The sequence below is a fragment of the Lactuca saligna genome, chromosome 1, assembly GCF_052625555.1.
Source record: "Lactuca saligna cultivar CGN05327 chromosome 1, ASM5262555v1, whole genome shotgun sequence".
NCBI classification, from domain to species: domain Eukaryota; kingdom Viridiplantae; phylum Streptophyta; class Magnoliopsida; order Asterales; family Asteraceae; genus Lactuca; species Lactuca saligna.
Window position 1 is genome coordinate 88,424,395 of NC_136417.1, and position 22,704 is coordinate 88,447,098.

General features: G+C 33.4%; 2 protein-coding genes across 2 annotated transcripts in view; one reads left to right on the plus strand and one right to left on the minus strand.

Annotated features, from left to right (window-relative positions):
- Nucleotides 1–2,443: 2,443 nt before the first annotated feature.
- On the minus strand, nt 2,444–6,982 carry LOC145041145 (putative disease resistance RPP13-like protein 1). The gene is made up of 2 exons (XM_078989097.1): nt 3,383–6,982; nt 2,444–2,719 (listed from the first exon to the last, which is right to left on the minus strand). The coding sequence occupies exon 1, from the start codon at nt 6,892–6,894 to the stop codon at nt 3,400–3,402; it is 3,495 nt and encodes a 1,164-aa protein (XP_078845223.1). The 5' UTR covers nt 6,895–6,982; the 3' UTR covers nt 2,444–2,719; nt 3,383–3,399.
- A 15,607-nt stretch (nt 6,983–22,589) lies between these two features.
- LOC145000043 (metacaspase-6-like) overlaps nt 22,590–22,704 on the plus strand; it is a 1,772-nt gene continuing 1,657 nt past the window's right edge. Inside the window, exon 1 of the mRNA XM_078959193.1 lies at nt 22,590–22,704. This exon is cut by the window's right edge and continues 344 nt beyond it. Coding sequence (XP_078815319.1) covers nt 22,703–22,704 — 2 coding nt within the window. The 5' untranslated portion in view covers nt 22,590–22,702.

Sequence of the window (22,704 nt, forward strand, 5' to 3'; positions counted from 1 at the left end):
GGTTATTTTTGAAAAATTTAAATTTGTTGAAATTTTTGGTTGTTACAATTATGGAAAACCTTTTAACACCTTGAAGAGAATTACTGATCCTAGTTTTATTTAAATAATTTTAACATATTGGATTATTATTTTTCTATCGACTTGATGAAACTAATACAAGTTATATATATATATATATATATATATATATATATATATATATATATATATATATATAGACACACACACACACTAACCATTACCCGTGCCATGCAACAGGTGTGAATATTTTTTTTAGAATATAGTTTCTAAAAATTATTAGTTCTTTTACGTAAATAATTACTTCATCTATACTAATTAATGACATCATACATCATATCACCTTCTTATTGGTTGTTGGTACCACCACCATATAATTTAAAAAACAAAGTGAAAGTAAGAAAAAAAATAAGAAGGAAATGATATAAAGTTATAATATTTATCTATCCAAATTAATTACAAAATTAATCATAAATTTACAAATAGTTATTTTTGTATAATATAGGATAATTCTTTAAATGTTAAGTTTATTTTTTCAAACTTTGAGTTGGATTCTTGAATTAGTCATGATTCGATTGCTATTCAGCACATTACTTATGTGTTGAATAAATTCATAAAAATATGAAACATGACTGAGTAATTATGCGTATATCCCTTTTAAGTGTATCAAAATAAAAATATCGGTATATAAATGTTATTTGTTTTTTCTTAATAGATGCAAGGTATAAATAATAGTTTTTTTTCTTAAATAAATGTCATATTTTCTGATTTAACCACTCTATGCATAACTTGAAACCAATATCAGTTTTTTAAAAACAAATTAAACAAATAATATTAATTAATGTTTTTCAATACAAATTGTCAACAATTTTGAAACACCTTCTAACATTAAATTAACTAATCGATGTAAATTACACTTTTATAAATAAGATCTTTGTATTCTCACAGAAGTTTTAAACTGTGGTCATTTAGTATCTCAAGTAATCACACGTGCTCTTTATTAGTTATATATTACAATTTTCATTATTTTAAATTTTATTTTAGATATTGGAAAGTAAAATTAATTATTTTACTCATTGAGTTTAATTCAAAGTAATAAAAATTGATTAATGTTTAATATAATAAATATAAAATGTTTAATATTATTTTACTCCTTGTAGTTGCTTAATAAGAGAAGTAGAAAGTATCAGGTGCTTCATTCTACTATGTGACTGCAAATATCATGAGTTTCATTCAAATATGAAAAAATCTAATGCTATGAAATAATCGTTAATATAAAAACATAGTTTTTTATGCATGGTGAACCGGTTATAATTTTGACTACCTCATTTTCTTTTACCTATAATTTTGGTTTAACTTGATTTCGTTTTGAACCCAATCTGGTTTTCTTTTGAACCACATTGTTTTCTATTTTAAATTTACCACCACTTTTTCATCCAACCCAATTATTTTGACCATTTGACCCGAGTCATTCATAAAGTCTATTGATGGTGCCCCCAACAAAGTCTATTGATGGTGCCCCCAACGGATAAACTTTATATATCCGTCACTTAAAGTTAGATATGCTTGTTTATTATCAACTAGTTTATAACCCGTGAGAACCACGGTTATAAAATTAATTAAATTTTCATATTAAAAAATTAAAATTATTAAATAATTATTTTAAATAAATTATTACTTAAGGAATATTTTTTTAGTTATATATAATTATAATCGTTGATTTAAATAAATACGTGAAGTTATATTACCTTATAATCTGTATTAATTTTATTTTATTTTTCAATTTAATGTTATTAATTAAATATAATTAGAGTGAAATTTTAAAATATGAAATTTAAAATGAAGAATCAATTATTAATTTAATATAATTAGAGTGCAAAATTTAAAATTTGAAATGGATAATCAATTATTAATTTAATGTAATTAAAGTAAAATTTAAAATTTAAAATTTAAATTGAATAATTAATAGGTTAACATTAATGAAGAGTTCTAATTGTATAACACTTATCAATAGAAGATTAAACCTATTCTTTTATTACAATAGGGATTTGATATTTTTGATATAAGAACATGTAATGTGTTATAGGAGTTTAATACATCATCGGACATTAAAGCCATCAAACCTTCTTCCTTGTTAATTAAAGTTTGGATGGCACACATAAGATTGTTCTCAAGTCATTGCCATCTTTTTCACTTTATGTGAAAAGCTTAATCACATGTGATTGAAAAGTGTTCTCGTGTTTTCAATTTCATAACTTTTTATTAATATAACCCATTTTATTACTACAGAACCATACTCTATTTGTAATATAAAGTTTGAAAACTCTACTCTATAATCAATTTTATACTCTATACCAATTTTAACCGCTAGCAACTATCAAAATATGAACTAGCAAGAAATGGAACGCAATGTGAGTTCAGACGATTTTTACCTACATCAAAGTAGCTAAAACAAATTATATATATAATTTAGCTTCGTGGTATCATGCATTTCTCAACAATTCTATCATTAACATTTACTCATCTGTGACACAGAAAAGACAGAAAATATAGATACCAATCAGTGGGTCCAACAAAACACACAACTATGAAGACTTTTGAATGCTTCTCCCGTTAAAAGTCCATCGCCACAAAAATAAGGTTCACTGACCTTGAAAGCTATCAATCACCCTTCTACCACCTTGATTGTGCTTTGATAATTCTACAGAAGACAGGGAAGACACACCTGAGTACAGATATCATTATGAAATTCCTAACATAGATTTACAATTTCAAAGTACTAAATGCTTAATTTTTTTTTTTCTTCTACTTTTAAATAATGTAGTTCTTTCATTGGAAGTGTTACGTACATACACACTTAAAACAAAGGACAAACAAAATGAACACAACTTGTAAATAGCTTTGTACAATTATTCCCTCTAATGAAACATATTGTTGTTTTATGAAAGGTGTCATTACTCTAATTTGATATTAGAAAGTTGTTATTTATCCAAGATACTGTAACCAAGGACTTCAAGAAAAACAATCTTGTCATCATACACAAAAGTCTCAAAATTAATACGGAGTATTACTAATACAGTAATACTTTGGGATTATGGTTGAAAAGAAAAAGAAAACATAAATTAGAACGTATAACTTAAAAAAGGGACATTCATTTATTTAAAAAAACTAAAGGAATTTGGCATGTTTTGTTTCGGAAGAGGGACATAATACCTACATGATTGAAAGACAAATATATTAGTCCTAGAACCCTCTTGCAAATTTGTTAACTACCAAACACTAATTAAAATAATAGTAATAAAATTTATAACAAAAATTTCATTACTTATGTAAAGAGTGGACTGATGGGAAGGACATAACATACCTTTTTTTTTTTTTTTACTAATAAACAGTCACTTTCAAAGATGATGGGATGGAAATTGTCTCAGGCAGATCCCTAAGCTTCGGGCACGAACAAATATCAAGACGTTTAAGGCATGTGAGGTCTTGTAAGACCTCTGAAAGCGATTCCACATCCATAAAATCAACTAGTGTTAGAAAAGTTAAAGATTGTGGAAGTTCAAAAGATGATGAAGTAGTAGTACTTTTCCTTATATCTTCTGCCACTGTAAATGAAACCACTCCTGAATTTTGGCCATATAACACTAGTTCAACTAATGATGTTGGAAATTTTTGAGGACCCCACTGAGACATGGGCTTATTTAAGGATCCTATACCTAGGGTACTTAAATTAGGTGGCCACACCCCACAAGGAAAGGAATACTCCATACTTGGACAATCATATATCCACAGTTGTTCCAAAGACGTGAAACTTTGCAAATGCTCATGAGGAAATGACTTCAGATTCTTGCAATTATTGATTTGAAGAGCTCTTAGGCAAAACACAGGAAGAAAACCCAAACCATTCTTTGGAATGGGTTCAATGTTATCACCATTACTGGTTACTGTTTCGGGGAGAGATGAAGGAAGCTCTTGCACTTGTGAAAAGGTTAAGGAAGTCACCGAATCACAACAACTTATCACCAACCTCTCAACATTGATAGGGCAGTTGTAACTCTCCACTGTGTCACAACCATTGATCATCAACCTCTCAACAACTGATGAAGAGACACCAACCATGCTTCTTAATACAGTCTCAGAGCATTCTTCTATATGTAAAATTGTAAGTGATGGTATCATTCCAATTGACACTTGAGCTAGTTTTGGACAACGGATAATAGAAATCTCAACAAGACGAGGAAATGATCTACTAATTCCATTGCTTTCACCCCCATTTGTTGACCAACTATGCCAACCTTGCATATCGTCAAATTTCAATACTTCAAGTGAAGGAAATGCAACACCAAGGAAAGAAGTTTTAGGTGAAAGTAACTCCATACCCACAGTTTTAACTTCATGCATTCTTTCAATAAACAATTTCCCAAGGGAATGTAGATGTCCAAGTGTTGGTAAATGTGTAGTTCTACAACCACGTAATGTAATCTCTGTTAACCGATCAAACGAGGGATCACCAACCCAACTAGGGAATCTTGTTCCTTTGTAGAACAATATTTTCAGGTTTCTAACCTTATGATGAGGAACTAGACCTTTAAGTACTTCATATTCAATCATCTCATTCCGAGAATTATCAAACACGTCACTCCATTCCATCTCCAAAACATCAAGACCTATCTTCTGATGTAAGTTGGCATCCTTTGCTTGAATTGGATTAATCACTTTCTCTAGCCCCATAATGGAAAGTCGACCGTGAAGATCCGATAGGCCCTTAAGCTCATATATTTTGAATCCATTAGTCGCTGAAATAACTACCTTTGATAGAGTTTGAAGACTCTTCAACCCACCAATCCCCAACGGCATCTTTTTCACTTTTGGAGTACGACTTATGTCAAGATGTCGTAGGTTTATTAACTTTTGAAAACTTTTTGGTAAGATAGATAACTCATAACAATCATGAAGCAACAAGCTCTGTAGATTATAAAGGTCACTCACTTGATCTGGTAAACATGTAATTGATGTATAAGAAAAATTGAGGTACCGAAGATGCTTGAGACCACCAATAGATTGTGGTACCTGTGTGATGATTTGAGTTGATAAGCTTAGTACCCTTAAGAACTGTAGTTCAGGAAGTAATTTGACAAGAATACTGTCTAATAAGTGGTAACTTTGCCAACGAAATGATAATAGTGAGAAAGTGCGTAGGCGTCGAGCTCTTTTTAATTCCTTGAGCTTTTTATATGATCCGGATCTTGGACCTATAAGTGAAAAGTGTCGAAATTTCTCAAAAGTTTCATGCTTTTCGTATGCATCCATCTTATCATCCAATCTAAAGAAAAACTCTCCTGCAACACTTGTGGCCAAGTCATTTATCAGGTCATGCATTGTAAATCCTAATTCGTCAATCGTTGAATGTTGAAAAAACGACCTTGACTTTAGCTCTTCAAAATACTCATGACCTAAACCCTCCATTGACATGTTACCTTTTGATTGGGATAAAAATCCTTCTGCCATCCACATTAGGACTAATCTGTTCTTGTCAAACACATAATCTTTTGGAAATAAGGAGCAGTATGCAAATAACTGCTTCAAATGTGGAGGTAGATGATAGTAGCTTAGTCTTAGAGCTGGAAAAATCCCTCTTCCATCTTGTATATCCCATATCTCACTATTCAACAAATTCTCCCATTCATCACCACTTCTATTTGTCTTCAAAACCCTCCCAAGAGTTTTCAAAGCCAAAGGCAATCTACCACATTTCTTCACAATGCCTTCTCCATGTAATTTAAGTGTTGGATGATTCTCAAAGCTCTTTTCACCAAGCGCATGTTGAGCAAACAAAGACAACGCATCTTCAGTTGACAAAACCTCAAGATGATAAGCTACATCAGTGTCCATGAGTGATGCCACCTTTGTATTCCGAGTAGTAACCATGATTTTACTTCCAGGTGCCCCAACAAGAGCGCATTGCAGGAGTTCCCACTTACTTTGGTCTTCATTCCACACATCATCTATAACAAGTAGGAACCTTTTATTTAAAAGTTTTTCTTTAAGGGCCTCATGAAGCAAATTTAGATCAGCAAACTCTTCGTTTTTACCATTTACAGCTTGAAAAATAGTCTTGCTAATATTAAAAACATCAAACTCTTGGGAAACACAAACCCATGTCCTAAGTGCAAAATGATCCTTCACTTTCTCCTCGTTGTATATAATTTTAGCAAGAGTGGTTTTGCCAATCCCACCCATACCAATTATCGACACAATGCTGACATTTTGGTCACATGATTCATTTCCCAACAACTTTCCGAGCAATGCCTCTTTATCACCTTCCCTACCCATGATTTTGGACTCATCCACCAGTGAAGTTTGCTCGGACGATTTCTCTGTTATATGTGACCTTTCAACATTCACATTAACATTCATATTCAAGCCCAAATGATTTTTCTGGTCTACAATATCATTCAATTTGGAGGTAATCTCATCCAGCTTAGAACTCATCTGCTGACCATACATAATGTTGGTAGGAGAGAAATTTGTACAACAAATTGGGATGATCTTCAATACCTTACTAGTCATGGTGCCGGCGTTTGATTCTTGATTCAACTTGCGTCGCATAGCTTCGGTGGCCAAATCATCGAGTACATCGTCTATGTCGTAAGCCAAATCCTGGAGTTTGTTGACCCATAATTGAACAGCTCTATCTGTGATGTGCTTTTGGGCTGCATCAGCAAGCACGGCTTGGATCTGGAGCAGGGTGTTGTTCCATTTGTTCAGCTGAGAGATAAGTCCCTCCGACCGAGCTAGCTTGATCAAGTCCGCAGAGCCGAGCTTCTCGAATAGAACTGTGATGAATGCGGCGAGAAATATTTCAGCGACAGCCATTGGAATTTGGAAACGGAATTTTTTTTTTTTTTTTTTTTTTTTTTGGGTTTTTGATCTGAGAACGAGTGATGGATAAGAATTGGCACAGGAAACAAAGGGGTTGACTTGACTCGGGGTTGATAACTGTTTTCACTTCCTAATATAAAATATTGTATTAAAATAATGCAACTTGCATCAAGGATTTTTGTCTGTTTGCCATCGTTATCGACTCATATATATATATATATATATATATATATATATATATATATATATATATATATATATATATATATATATATACTAAAGAGGCCCGTGGTTTGTAAATGGTCGGTTAAATATATAAATAAACATATCGCAACACAAACTTATAGACACATTACTACCATATAGTTTCCATAAGCGACATGATACACAGAAAGAAATTTTAAGTCCATACAAGGTAAATATCAAAGACATGAACACGGCAGGCCCAAGGGCTAGGCGAGCTGGGCTGGGCATCACAATAATAGAGGCATCTGAGTTAATCCACTTATTATAGGTTTGATATTGTTTTGGCCCAAATTTGGTCCACTTATTATCACCGCATCGGCAAAAGAAAACCAGCACGCATCGCCAATTTCAAAGATCAGAAGACGAGGAGACGTTCTTCTTCATGCCAGTTAGGGCAACGAGGAGACGTGAATATTTCATGGACTTTGTCTTTGCCCCTCATACTAGATCATCGATGGATTTAAAGGACTGTTGCTGATTTTTATTGGACAATTTTGCCCTTAGTTGTATTGATCTCTCTAATTTGGAAGTTTGAAGATTGATGTTATTGACCGTTTTGCCCTTCACGATACTCCTGGTCCACTTTCGCTTCTTTGGTGGTGCTGCCAGCCTTCTGTTTATTTTGTAGCGGAATGACAAATGTGGTTTAGTGACCTTTTTGCACCTGATAATTTTATATTTTAGATGGATGATGCTGGGAAATTTCCTTGAAAATTGACTTATTTGTCCCTTGATGATTGCAGATTTATAATGAGTTTCCCGAAAGTTCTTTTGCTTTGCTGAAGTGGTAAATGTAAAGTTTTGACCATTATGCCATTGGTTCATTTTAATGGTTGATTTGCTCATATTTGCTTTTGAAAGGATTTATGGTCTAACTGTTGGATTGGTTATTCTTACTACAATCAAATCAAAACTTGATTGGTATTTTTGCTGAGGCTTTAAGAGTTCATTGTTATTATTTTAAGTAATTGGAGTACCTAACCTGCTACACTGGTTACCTCTCAATTTGATGTTCTCTCTTTCAAACTTTAATGTTTATGTATATTTTAAGTAATTGATGTACTATCCTTTAATCTTGAACTCATTGTATCATTGTCCAGCTTGTTATTGGCTTTTTTAATACAATATATGTGTTTTCCATTAAAAAAAAACTATTCCAGTTGTCATAATTGGTAAGATCTCTTAAACTCAACAACTAGAAATCATATCAGTGTTTTTATTTACATGAATGTACAACCCTTTGAACTTTGAGACTATATTTGCATCCAAATGAAAATAAGGTTTTTACAAACTAATAGTACTTCTACGGTTAAGGAGAATTTTTTTAACTCATATGTTCTTTATAGTTGGCAAAGTCAGGCACCACATTAATTTTACTTATTTATCAATTACATTTACTTCTCTCTGACCTAAAAGTTCAAATTATTAGACTTTGGAATTATCAATCTATTTAAAAGTATATGGGGTAGCTTGTTTCATAATTGTTGGAACCAAAGTGTGTATAAAACTAAAAATAAAAGCAAAGCGTTATATATATATATATATATATATATATATATATATATATATTATAAAATAAAATAACATTTTATTTATTTGCTAGCTTTTTTGTTCTTTAGCTATTATATTTCATTTAATTAGTTCGTAACTATTTTTTTTACATATCTTAAAATATAGGGCATGATTTAATTATCTTGCCCTGGGCATTGAAAACCAACGGACCGACCCTAGACATGAAACAAAATGGTAAACAAAATGATTTTTCAAAAACTTGTGCTACGTTACCAGGGTATCTAATCCATAATGATCTTGTATCTGAAATGATCGTGAAGAGATCAAAACTTTTGCAGCAAAGTATTGCTCAACACCAAAATCATCTAGATTTAGATCTATAGGAGTCGATTCCACAAAAAGCACAATACATGCTTTCCAACATATACAAAGAGTTTTATCTTCTTTAACTGTCTGTTTACAAATATGCCACCATGATGAACTTTTAGTGTAAACTTGATCATAGTTTGAGGTATCAATCATCTAAAACTAGCAAGTAAATCTTAAAACCTAACCTTATAAAGCGTTTGAGGTATCAATAGGTGGTGATCATTTGCATCAAGAGACCAAAGCAAAGGTACGTCGGGGTTGCAGTTGGGCATAGCCTTCATAAAAAAATTTAACCAAAGCTAAATCTACAATACGAATGATTAGTTAATAACTTGTACGAATTTATTTAAAATACTTAGCAAATAAGCAGCTTACTTTGGGTTTTGCATCTTCTACCGCGTATTCATGCTCAATATTAGCATCATCGAATTCCTCTAAATTGCATGATAAGATCAGAATAGAAAGAAAATCATGGCTCAATAAGAAAAAGAATAAAAATATAGTATTATAACAGAAATAATGAAAGTAAGATGCTATTATAGAAGAAACAATGTGTAACGTCCCGAAAATCCATTGTAAATTTTTTATTTTTAAAACAATAAATCATACAAATGAGTTGTTCCAAAACCGATCAAATTAAATATATTATTTAAACATAAGAATAATATCATTAATTGCCAATACGGAAAACTCTAGGAGATGTTATGTAGTCACGTTGGGCTTTTCTCTTTCGAACCGAAAGTACCTGAAACCATAAATATAAAACCATAAGCACAAAGCTTAGTTTGCTCCCCAAAATACCACATACCAGAACATACAAATGTCATGGGCTACCCTGATGGTCTTTCCTTGCAATGCCGAGAGTCAAATCCCGGTCTTACATACAAGTGTCATGGGCTACCCACATGATCTTTCTTTGTAATGTCGAGCGCCAAATCCAAGTCTTACATACAAGTGTCAGGTGCCAAATCCTGTTCTTTCATACAACTGCTAGGGGTTGGATCATGGTCTTTCATACAACTGCTAGGGGTTGGATCATGGTCTTTCATACAATTTCCAGGAGTCAGATCCTGGTCTTTCATTCAATTGCCAGGGGCTAGATCCTGGTCTTTCATGCAAGCATCGCAGAGACAACTAGCATTCCACATAACAACTAATAGATCGACATTGGTGCCTTCAACCCATGAATATAGTGAGAAAAATTCACCTCACAATCTAAAAGAATAGTTGAGCTGATCACTGCTCTAAAAGTTATCTCTACCGGTCATATATACAATTAACAGGAACCCAAATCTCAAACTATAAATCAAATTACCCAAAATTCCCTTAGGTCAAAACTTGGTAAAAATCATGGTCAAAGTCTAATGTCAATCGAGTCGACTGGGTCAACTCAGTTGAGTACATTTGGCGTACTCAACACGTATATGGGACGTACTACACCTTGACCAGAAGTCGAGGGGCTGACCACGTACGCACAACATACCCTTTGGTACGCCCAACATATGTGGCAGCCATCCTCTCATTCCCTTATGAGCTTAATACTTTAAGCTCTTTCATCCAAAATCCAGATCTAACCCTCAAATGAGATCCTTAACCATAAAGTTTCCAACTTAATGGTCTCGCATGGCTATTAATTCTTCAACATCCAAAAACCCTAACTTCTTAACCCAATAAGACATCCAAGACCATGCATGGAGGAAAACTAGCAACAAAGGTCACATTTTTAGAGTTCCTAATGACTCCATAATGGATAAAGTTTCCAACTTTATCCATTAAAATGGTCCTAACAAACATGATCTAGTCTTTAAGTCTCAAAGGGACCAAAAGCACATGTCTTTCAACTTAATCCATTAAGTTCAAGTCTCCAACCATCAGATCTGAATGAATATGATGTTTAGATGGATAAAATTTACAACTTTATCCATAACAAGGTCACAAACTTTCAAGATCTAAGCCTTAAGCACTTAAAGTGACCAGAAGCTCATTACACAAAAAAACTAGGTAGATCTAACAATTTTATCATCAAGATTCAAACTTTATACCTCCAAAAGAGAGAGCAAGGTGAACAAGGTTTGGATCTACAAGCTCCAATGCATTCAACGCTTCTTCAACAAGTTCCTTCTTTTCTAAGGTGCACCAAGAACACTCCAAAGAGCTTAAAGAAACCTTCTCTTTGCTCACAAGGATCAAAATAGGGTGGGGTTTCAATGAAGGGTGTTGGAGAGGTGGAGGCTGAGAATGGAATGGGTTTAGCAAAGTTAAGGAGCTTAAATATGGCTCAAACCACGAAAATAGGGTTTGGGCATTGATCGTGTATGCCCAACATACTCCTGGTATGCCCAACATACTAAGGATGCCCTAGTACGCTAACTGTACTACCCATATGCCTAGCGTACGTGACTAACCCAAAAATCGTCCTAACTCTAAACAATCATAACTTCTTCATTTCAACTCTGATTTCGACGATCCTTATATCCACGAAAAGGTATTGAGGAGCTCTACAACCAATTACTTTTGACTTCAAACACATTGAACTAAAATCCATAATTCATAAAACTCTTTATCCTAAATCCTGAAGCCTTATGATACGTAACTTTTTCCATTTTACCCTTTGACTCCAAAGCACAAACCAAACTTTTGGATCACATAATCTACATTACCCACAACCGAATATGTCAAAAATTCTTTTTCCCAAAGCCCGAAGCCTTATGATACTTGATCTTCGGGTCATGGACCCGAATTATGAAAGGAATCGAATTTGGGTGTAACACAATAATAGTAAGATATGTATAAAGTTATGAATTACAGATGCATGCAAAAAAAATATCTTAAATGCAACTTCGACTGAAAATACGATGTTATTTTTCGCTCAATTGGGACGGATATGTCTGCCAATTCTTCAATCAATGTCTTAAGAATCTAATCTCTACATGCCCATGTGAACCAAGTTGACCAAATAGATCATTAAAGCTAAGATTGAAGCTATAACAAAGTGGGAACAACCAAAGAGTCCTACAGAAATTTGAAGCTTTCTAGGATTAGCTGGATATTATAGAAGATTTATCCGAGACTTTTCTTCGATAGCTGCTCCATTGATAACTTTGACCCATAAGGGAGTTACTTATACTTGGAGTGAAAGGCATAAGGAAGCATTCAAGATCTTAAAGAAGAAATTATGTGATGCATCGATTCTTTCTCTACCCGATGGAGTTGAAGACTTCGTAATGTATAGTGATGTGTCGGTAGTTGGGTTAGGTTGTGTTCTTACCCAAAAGGATAAGGTAATAGCATATGCATCGAGACAATTGAAAGAGCATGAAAAGAACTACCCCACTCATGATCTGGAGTTGGCAGCGGTAGTATTCGCCATAAAGATATGGAGGCATTATCTTTATAGCACAAAGTGCAAACTTTTCACTGATCATAAAGAGTCTTCAGTATGTCTTTAATCAGAATGAATTGAACATGAGGCAAGGACACTGGCTAGAGTTACTCAAGGCCTACAACTATGAGATACTTTACCACCCTGGTAAAGCAAATGTTTTCGTTGATGCTTAGAGATGCACAAAACCCGAATCCAATCCGTTTTCGCTTACATCATCAAAAATCTAATCCGGTGAAAATCTGATCCGGTTCCAACCTAAATCCGAATCAGCTTTGAAAAAGGTAAAATCGATTTTCATGGGTTTTAAGCGGATTTTGGGGCAGATTTGGATCCGGTTTTAAGTGAATCCGGTATTAAATCTGATTTGAAATATAGGATTACGATTCGATTGAAAATTTGGTTTTAAATCTGATCCGATCCTTTTTGGTCAAAACCGGTTTTAACCCAATCCGGTTCCGGATTGACTCCGGTTTTGAATAGTGAAACCGGTTTTTGTGTGCATCTCTAATGATGCTCTCAGTCAGAAGGTAAACCTTGAAAAGAAAAGGCAAAGAGCATTGAGAATTAAAGTTGTGTCGACAATTGTGGAAAGCATAAAGAAAGCTCAGGAGGAAGCTTGAGAGAAAAACGACTGAAAGGAAGAACGTTTGGGCAAAATGTTAACGTTCGGTATAAATAACAAAGGGTTGAAAGTATTCCGAGACAGGATTTGGGTACCTAAGATGGGAGGAATAAGAAATCTTCTGATGAAGGAAGCTCACGAGACCATGTACTCAATTCATCCCGGTAGCACAAAAATGCATAGCGATATGAAATTCTACTATTGGTGGCCGACAATGAAGCTCGATGTTCCAAAGTATGTAGCCGAGTGTGTGACAAGTGTGAGGGTTAAGGCACAACATTAGAAACCGTATGGAAGTTTAGAACCTTTACCTGTACCCATGGGTAAATGGGAAGACATCACCATGAATTTTGTGACTAAACTGCCCAGAACGAAGAACGGGTACGACATGATTTGGGTGGTCGTTGATCGGTTTACTAAAAGTGCACACTTCATAGCAGCCAATGAAAAATGGTCTATGGATAAACTTGCTAATGCTTATGTGAAGGAGATAGTGAGACTTCACGGTGTTCCTTTAACGATTGTATCAGATCGCGATAGTTGTTGTACATCAAGGTTTTGGAAAAGTCTACAAGAGGAATTGGGTACGAAATTGTGTTTAAGTACAACTTATCATCCACAAACTGATGATTAGAGTGAACGAGCGATTCAAACAATGGAGGATATGCTGAGAGCATGTACCCTGTAATTCCAAGGTAATTGGGATGAACATTTACCTTTGGTAGAATTTTCCTACAATAATAGTTTCTACTCGAACATTAAGATGACACCTTATTAAGCTTTGTATGGACAAAAGTGTCCCTAAACACCTTATGATCAGTGTTTAGGGACGTAAAGTGAGGATAATAGGAACGTATAATCAGGGTTATTGTTGGTTGATGAAATTAATAAATTTATTGTTCATCGATGAAATTAATAAATTTATTATTATTTGTGGGTTGAAAACCCTATATGCTCACCAGACTCCCAAACCTGACCCACTCAGCTTTTTATATTACAGGTAGTTGACCTAGAGCATAGTTTGGATGATGAAGAGGGATTTTTGGATTATAAGCCAGTAGTTGTAAATAACTGTTGTAAGACTTATGATGTACTATTTATGCTTTTGATCTGTATCGGAACATAACATTCCGTGGTTTTGATATATAATGAAAATTCATATTTCTTTAAGAAATGTTTTGATAAATTTTTATCATGTTTTGTTTTGGAGACAAATTCCGCAACATCTTTTAATAGATTACTCTGGTTTTATTTTAAAAAACATAAATTAAATTGGTCTTTTCTGGTCGAGACATTTGGGGATGTCATATTAAGGGTGTGTTAGATTACCTAGCTTAACTACCTATGGTATTTTAGTAAATTAATTGTTCTCTTTTAGTTATTTTAATGTTGTAGATAGTTAGTTTAACTCTTGTTTGTTAAGCCATGTGATTATCGATTTATGTGTAGCGAATTCATTAAGAAAATTAATAAGAATCTCTCTCTCATTACAATACAAGCTATGACCTATTGGAAACTATGGTTAATACGTATATCTAAACAATAAAAAATAAGTTATTACATGCAAATATAACATCTAACTATCCTTAAAAATAACTTCTTATAAATATATGATTAATATTATGTTTTTTTTTTTAAATTGGAATGTTTTACTTTATCAACCGTGTAATACACTGTTTACAACTAAGTTTTAATAATAAGAAGAAAAGTAAAAATATATATATAAATTGTAACAATAAAACGATAAAAGAAAAACTATTTGCAAAGCTTTATTAAAATAATATCTATACATTTTCTATATATAATAAATAAGTGATTTCAAGTCCACTTGTCATTTTATTATTTTAACAACTATTTATTTTTTCTGTTTATCCCAAAATTTTCCTATTTCAAACAATGTTGAACCAAATCTACAAAAACAGTTTGGTCTAACAATTTTTTTCCATTAATAGGTAAACAAGGTGTTTTCGACGATATGATGACAAAGAAGATAATTCATTTCCACCTTTTTATGTTATTTGATGACAACAAATAAGAGTGAACGTAAATCATTGAGCATTAAAAGTAAATAATGACTAAAAATATTAATTATAGATAAATATGAGACTTACCAACATAACATTTAATGTTGTATATATATATAAAAAAAAATAAGGTTTGCAAAATTTTAGTTAATAATTATGTTTTTGTTATTATTTACCTTATTTTAAATTGTAAACCAGATAATATGCGTGTATTAACATACTAAAATAATATATTGTTACCGGTTGTTTGTTGCTATGTAAATGTTTAATGACTTTTAAGAAGTTTTGTTTTTATTTTAAAATTGGGTAAATTCAATATTTTAAATAACGTAAAACGTGATTTGGAGACAATGTCAAGATTTAAGTTTTCTTAAGCCTTGACGAGTCACGACGTTTGTAAGGTATGAATTAAAACGATAAGTTTCTATATAATTAATATTTTTATATGTATTTTCAACTATTATTTATTTAGTTACACATACATGAGTTAAGACGGCATTTTAACAAAGCTTGGCAGCAGGTGCAAGCTTTAGAGCTGTGACGTGCCATGACGAAGACATGACAAACTTTTTAGAACCTTAGATAAATTACATGAACGGTTCCTATGGTTTTGGGTAGTTTGTGTATTTAGTGTCTTAATTTTTTTTAACTCGGGCCCTAAGTCTGAAGAGACAAATTTCCCATTACTAACCTTTTTTACTTTTTTTATTTATTAATTTATTAAAAAACAATTAAAATACGTGCTTATTTTTCCACTACCTTATTTTGATTATGACATACTAGTTTATAACCCGTGAGAACCACGGTTATAAAACTAATTAAATTTTTATATTAAAAAATCGAATTTATTAATCAATTATTTTAAATAAATTATTATTCAAGAAATATTTTTTAGTTATATAAAGAGAATTATAATCAATGATTTAAATAAATATGTGAAGTTATATCACCTTATAATCTATATTAATTTTATTTTATTTTTCAATCTAATGTTATTAATTTAATATAATTAAAGTGAGAAAATTAAAATTTTGAAATTTAAAATGAGGAATCAATTATTAATTTAATGTAATTAGAGTGGAAATTTAAAATTTAAAATTTAAAATTTAAAATGGATAATTAATAGATTGACAAGTGGCATGATAGGTGATATATAACATTAATGAGGAGTCCTAATTGTATGACACTTGTCAACAGGAGATTAAACTTATTCTTTTATTAGAATAGATACGCCTATACGACTATACCCAAAGATGACATCTCACCTTATAACTCAGTCGTTCTTGTCTGCCATTACCACCATACACCTCTTCTTCTTGCTCCATTCTCTCCTAACCTGGAACTTGCATCTACCGAAACCTAAAGGATCCCTATAGAAACCTTAGCATTGGTAGCTGGATCCAAGAAACAAGTTTGGAAACCTCATACAATAATATCTCGTCTAAAAAACATACTTTCTCTAAATCAAGTTAAGTGCTTCTCCCATGAATCGAGTAAAATGATCCTCTTGAACTTGAGGCATCGACCAAGATCTCTAAACAAACCTCCATCGCATGTGAATCGACCCTTGCCTTTATCGTTAGCAAAAGAGTTAAAGATAGAAAGAAAGGAACAACATATGTTTTCCTTTACATCTGATGGAGAATGAGATGATCGAAAGAGGTTGTCTTCGGTTCAAACCCACTCGCATCAACTACATATAGGGTTTTTTGATTGTCAGAATCAGGTTTCCCGGTCGTTCCTGTAGGAGGTTCAGTTGTATATAATTATTTGTTCTCCATATAGCTTGGTTAATCGATTAGTAATAGGAAACTCCTTAAATATTTCTTTCTCTTTCTCTTAAATATTTCTTTGGTTAATCGATTAGTAATAGGAACTCAATTTTGGTGGTGGTGGTGGTCGCCGGTTTTGAATTGGTAGTTATCACGAGAATTAAACATGGTTGATTCAAAGGACGTGAGGCAAGAGAGAGAAATAACAAAGAACTTATCGTGGACTACGTTTTTTTTCTCTTAATTTATAAATACCAACAAAAGTTATTAGTTAATTAAAAATAAACACGTAAGGGCAATATAGTCAACTTAAAGTGGGTCTTACTAAACACGTAAATACGACCCTAAATTTCGGATGTTAGACACACTCAAATTGGTATTCATTTTCTGTAATATTACAGGATGCAGGTTGCAAGCTGATTGTAACGGTTAGCTCCTTGTGATACAAGCAAAGATGGAAATTTGATACCCTCAAAACTTTTTGATTACCGTGATTGTATCCGGACCCTATAATCAATCGTTTTCTGCATAGAAATGGGAAAAAAAGCGGTGCTAATCGGATGTAATTACGCCGGAACAAAGGCACAGCTCAAGGGATGCGATAATGATGTCAAAAAAAATGCATCGTTGTCTGATCGATCGTTATGGGTTCTTGGAAAACGACATTAAGGTCCTTATTGATGCCGACGAATCATATACTCAGCCCACCGGTCGTAACATCCGCAGCGCTCTTTCTGATCTTATCAAATCCGCCGAGTCCGGCGACTTCCTCTTCGTCCATTACAGTGGCCATGGCACACGACTCCCTGCAGAAACCGGTGAAGATGAGTCTTCGAGTATTTGAAAGGGACCATGAATTATGGTTTAACTTATAGTGGATATCCTTCTGTTTTGGAAGGTTATTCTGATGCCAACTAGATTAACAACTTAGAAGATCACTCCTCTACAAGTGGTTGGGTGTTTCTTCTTGGAGGAGGTGCTATTTCTTGGGCATCCAAGAAACAGATTTGTATTTCTAACTCAACCATGGAATCTGTGACAACCCGAAATTTCCATTTGTACGAACATTATCTATTCAATAGAAGCTAGTCCAGTTTCTGTAACCGAACAAGTTTGTGTACATTAGGGTTTACATTTCTGGACATATCAGGAGAGTGGATGCTCCTGAAATTGTGAAACTTGAACATTGTAAGTTTCATAATCTTATAGTCCGACTTCCGGAATAAAAATATTTCTGTCAAAATATTCCAGGACTATAAATAGATTTTTGAATTTAATTAATTCATTATTCACAATTCCAACTAGAGAAAAGCCAATTCTCTCTGACGGATCTTCGGGTTTTCATCCCAGATTGTGAGTCTACTTTCCTAAACATGTTTTAATACTTGTTATATGCTTTATAACATCAATTATATGTCTAAACTGCAAGATCCAAGAGTTTACCGCCCAAGAACGTTCTTGGGGAGTAAACTCCAAAACGGAGCCTAAAGGCTTCCTAGTCCCGATTCCTTGTTAGACAACTTGTTTAGGGGTTAAGGTATGGACATTTAAGACTAGAAATCAAACAAGAAGCACAAGTTATAGGAGTTTACGGCCAAGGAACTTTCTTGGGCCGTAAACCCCTTTTTAAGGGACATAGATGCCCTAACTCACCCCCTTAAGCCTAAGGACTTTACCCTCTAATGCTTGTGCTTATTTTGGACACCAAAACACTTCAAGATCTTAGGGTTTTAGGATTTTATGGCCAAGGAAAGATCTTGGGCCGTAAACCCCTTTTTCTTGTGTTAAAGATGCCACAAACACCCCTAAGGCTTAAGACAATTTACCTTGAACACATGGGACTTGAATGGAGAACAAAAGACATCATAATCACTCCTTAAAAGGAGTTTACGGCCAAGGAACATATCTTGGGCCGTAAACTCCAAGTGATGACCTAAAAGTGTGCCTCTTGTCCCCTTTAGCCTTAGATAAAAGCATGGAAGCTATCCTACACATGCAAGTGCCTCAAATGAATTTAAAACAACACCCCATAGGAGTTTACGGCCGTAAACTCTAGGGGATATGGTCCTTTGGCCGTAAACTCCCCAAAGGAGTATTCCAAGGCCTTAAACTACTTCAAGGATTGTTCCAACAAGGCTAGGCTTATTCTAGGACCAAGATAAGACTTTAAAACACCCAAAACCTCCATGTGAGGAGTTCACGGCCGTAAAACCATGGGTTCATGGCCGTAAACTCCAATAGGTAGGGTTTGTTGGGTGGTGAACTCATATACAAGGCCATTTGTGCTTTAAACCCCTTTTGCCTTGTCCCGTATCAACTTAGATACAGCCATTAGGACCTATAACACTTATATAAAGTGTATACATGTTCCTAATTGTGTTAACTTACTTTGTTAAGTTATTATGTGGCTAATTAGTTATATATATGCTTATTATATGATAACTAGGCTCGAACGTGTGAACAAGTCTCCGTTTGACACTTAGCACGGTACCCGATACATCAATTCAATCTACTCACCACAAGTGAGTTTATACCCCTTTAATCAACCTTTGAAATACTTTTAAATGTTTTAAATACTTTATGGGGGGAATACAAGTCAAATACTTATAGTTATTACATCAATCACATGTGATTAATAACTAGAAAACCAATGATTTTATCAATGTTCAACTGTTTATCAAACTGTTTCACTTCAAATGTTTTACAAACTCTTTTTACTTATCAAATGCTTTTATTAAACTTTGTTTTACTTCTTATAAATTGCATGCCCATATATGTATATATATATATATATATATATATATATATGTAATGTTTAAAGGGCTTAGGAAGGCCATCCGCCCTATTTCCTTTTCGCGCACTGAGATGTGGTCTGGTGGGATTTCGGGTGACCATCCGAGGGTCGTTTCCATATTAGTTATATATCATATATACATGTATAGACATAAAAGGTACTTCCATATTCATATTTATCAGTACATCAATAGTTAGTTACCATCGGGGTAACACAATACATATACAATGATACTAGAAACAATACATATAAAATGATGCTAGAAACAATACATATACAATGATGCTAGAAACAATACATATACAACTATACTAGAAACAATACATATACAATGATGCTAGAAACAATACATATACAACTATACTAGAAACAATACATATACAATGATGCTAGAAACAATACATATACAATGATGCTAGAAACAATACATATACAACTATACTAGAACGAGAGACAGTACATATACATGAATACTTTATTATTGTGATTTAAATCGGAGCATGACTTAATTGTCATGGCTCGAGTTGTAGCCAAAATTCTCTTGAAGGGAGAGCGTGAGTTTGCGTATAGATCTATACTGGATTGACAATCCTACACCTTGCTGCTAGCTACAGTCGGACCTGCAGGTCTGCGGGTGCCAAACGTCATTCCGTTATTACGACCATTCATTATGTCGTTGTTACTTGTCGATAGTATGGTGCAATTTATCACGTAATGCCTTAATATAAATCCGGTTTAAGGTAGTTAGTACAACAGTAGTTCTTATAATACAAGGCTACAGTACTACAATGATTTACCCATTACATATTTTTAGTGATAACCTCACTTAAACGTTTATGTACAAACTATATTTTGTTAAATGATAGTTACATTTGGGAAATTACACACTTTTACATCAAACGAGCATACAAAACAGTTAAGCCTTGGTACAAGGCTACTTTAATAGAAAATATAGGTTTTCTGAGAGATTCAAACTTTTACAAACAATTGCAAACCTTTACATACATTTTACAAACTTATACTTGATACACGTTCAAACATTTTTGAATGACAAATACCGACACTAAAATACTTATGAACTCACCAGCTTAATGCTGATAAACTCTTTCAAAATAACTTGTATTCTCAGGTCATCAGTAGACAGGTACCGAGGCCAGCTTTTGAGAAGATGGAGCGCATTCAAGACTCATCTTATTATTTTGATATACGTTATTTTTGGTGTCTATACTATACAGAACACGCTTGTATTAAAATTATATATTTAATGCAATGAATGATGTTGTTTGCTTATTTACATTTACTGTGTTGTGATACTTACATGACGTCCTCCGCCCCAGAACGTTTCCGCCGTTCTTGGTTTTGGGGTGTGACAGAATCTGAGTTTGTTGCATTGTCTGCTACTGGTAAAGAAGCTGAGTGGCTAAGGAATTTAATTTATGAAATTCCACTGTAGCTAAAACCGATATCTACCATTTCAATCAGGTGTGATAGTGTTGTAACCTAGGCTAAGGCTTATAGTCAACTGTATAATGGGAAGTCTAGACATTTAGATGTTAGACATAGCATGATTCGTGAGCTCATCATGACTAGTGTGATATCTGTGGAGTTTGTGAGAACTCAGATGAACTTAGCCGATCATTTAACCAAAGGGTTAGCTAGAGATCTTGTGCATAAGGCGGCTGTAGGGATGGGTTTAAAGTCCACCTAAAATCTTTTATATTAAGATATCCAATTCCCATCTAATACAACATTAGATGATGAATTCAATGTGGAAAGCTTGATATTTGAAGATTAGAACACATTGTTATCATCATTCCAAGGTATGTGTTCACTACTGCAACTTAAGGAGGTTGAAATTTAATTTCTTAATAGTTCTTTGAAAAATTGCATATGCAGGTGCAAGAACAAAAAAACTACCTATATAAGCATGAAGTTTAAATGCTTCAAAAAGTTGGGACTTGGCTTTGATATGCTTATTGAAGGATGGGACACAAGCTAGTAAAATACAGTGTCAAGTTAGAATTTTGAGAATGAAAACTGTTGTGTATATTATCTTCATGTATTCACTTAGAATAAAAAGGGTTCAATCCTAAGTGACACCCTGATATTCAAATATTTGGAATTAATACTATACTAATGTGAAATTCAATCGTCACGATATTTCGTTTATGCATCAGTTTGTTGTTGTTATGATTTTATTTTAAGTTAATCAAGATTACACTTAAATGAGGGAGGTTTGTTGGTGATTTTATATCACTAATATTATTGAAGTGTAATGGGGTTAATTTGTTGATCAATGTCACTTTGACAATTATCGAACAAATTAGTATGGTGCAGAGTGCACATTTGTTTGATTTTGTCATTGTTGAAAGTATACTGTTATTTAGAGGCGAAGCCCCTGAATTGATGGGGGTCCAGGGGCAGCGCCTGTGGGAGCGGGGTCTAAGGGGCAGAGCCCCTAACTGGGGTCGGGCCGCTTTCTATTATATATGACAAATTTCAGATTCTCTTTTGGGTACAGATTAATAACATCTTTCTTTTATATTCTAGAAAAATAGTGAGTTTCATCCGATTAGAAATTTTGAGTGTAGCCTCAAAATGCTTTAATCTGAAAGTGTTTCACAACTCTCACTGATCCAAGTATATCTATACCCCGAATTTCTAATATGGACTACGTTTTTTTCCTTAATTTATATATAACGACAAAAGTTAAGGGCAATATAGTCAATTTAAGTCGGTCAAAACTAAATCCGAAACAAAATCAAATTGCAATGATGACCCAGGGTAGTAAAAAGAATTAGGGACTAAACACGTAAACTACGTCAAACCAAAGGTACCATTTGTGTAATTTACCGTTTAAAATAATTGTAAAAGTTAAATTCATACGACCCCGAAATTTCGGATGTTAGACACGCTCAAATTGGTATTCATTTTCTGTAATAACGGATGCAGGTTGCAAGTTTATTGTAACGGTTAGCTCGTTTTGATACAAACAAAGATGGAAATCTAACACCCGCAAAAATTTTTAATCACCGTGATTGCATTTAGAAACTATAATCAATCGTTTTCTTGATAGAAAT

Excerpts from the sequence above, each read along its gene's own strand:
- LOC145041145 (XM_078989097.1), bottom strand. The coding sequence starts at position 6,894 with ATGGCTGTCGCTGAAATATTTCTCGCCGCATTCATCACAGTTCTATTC.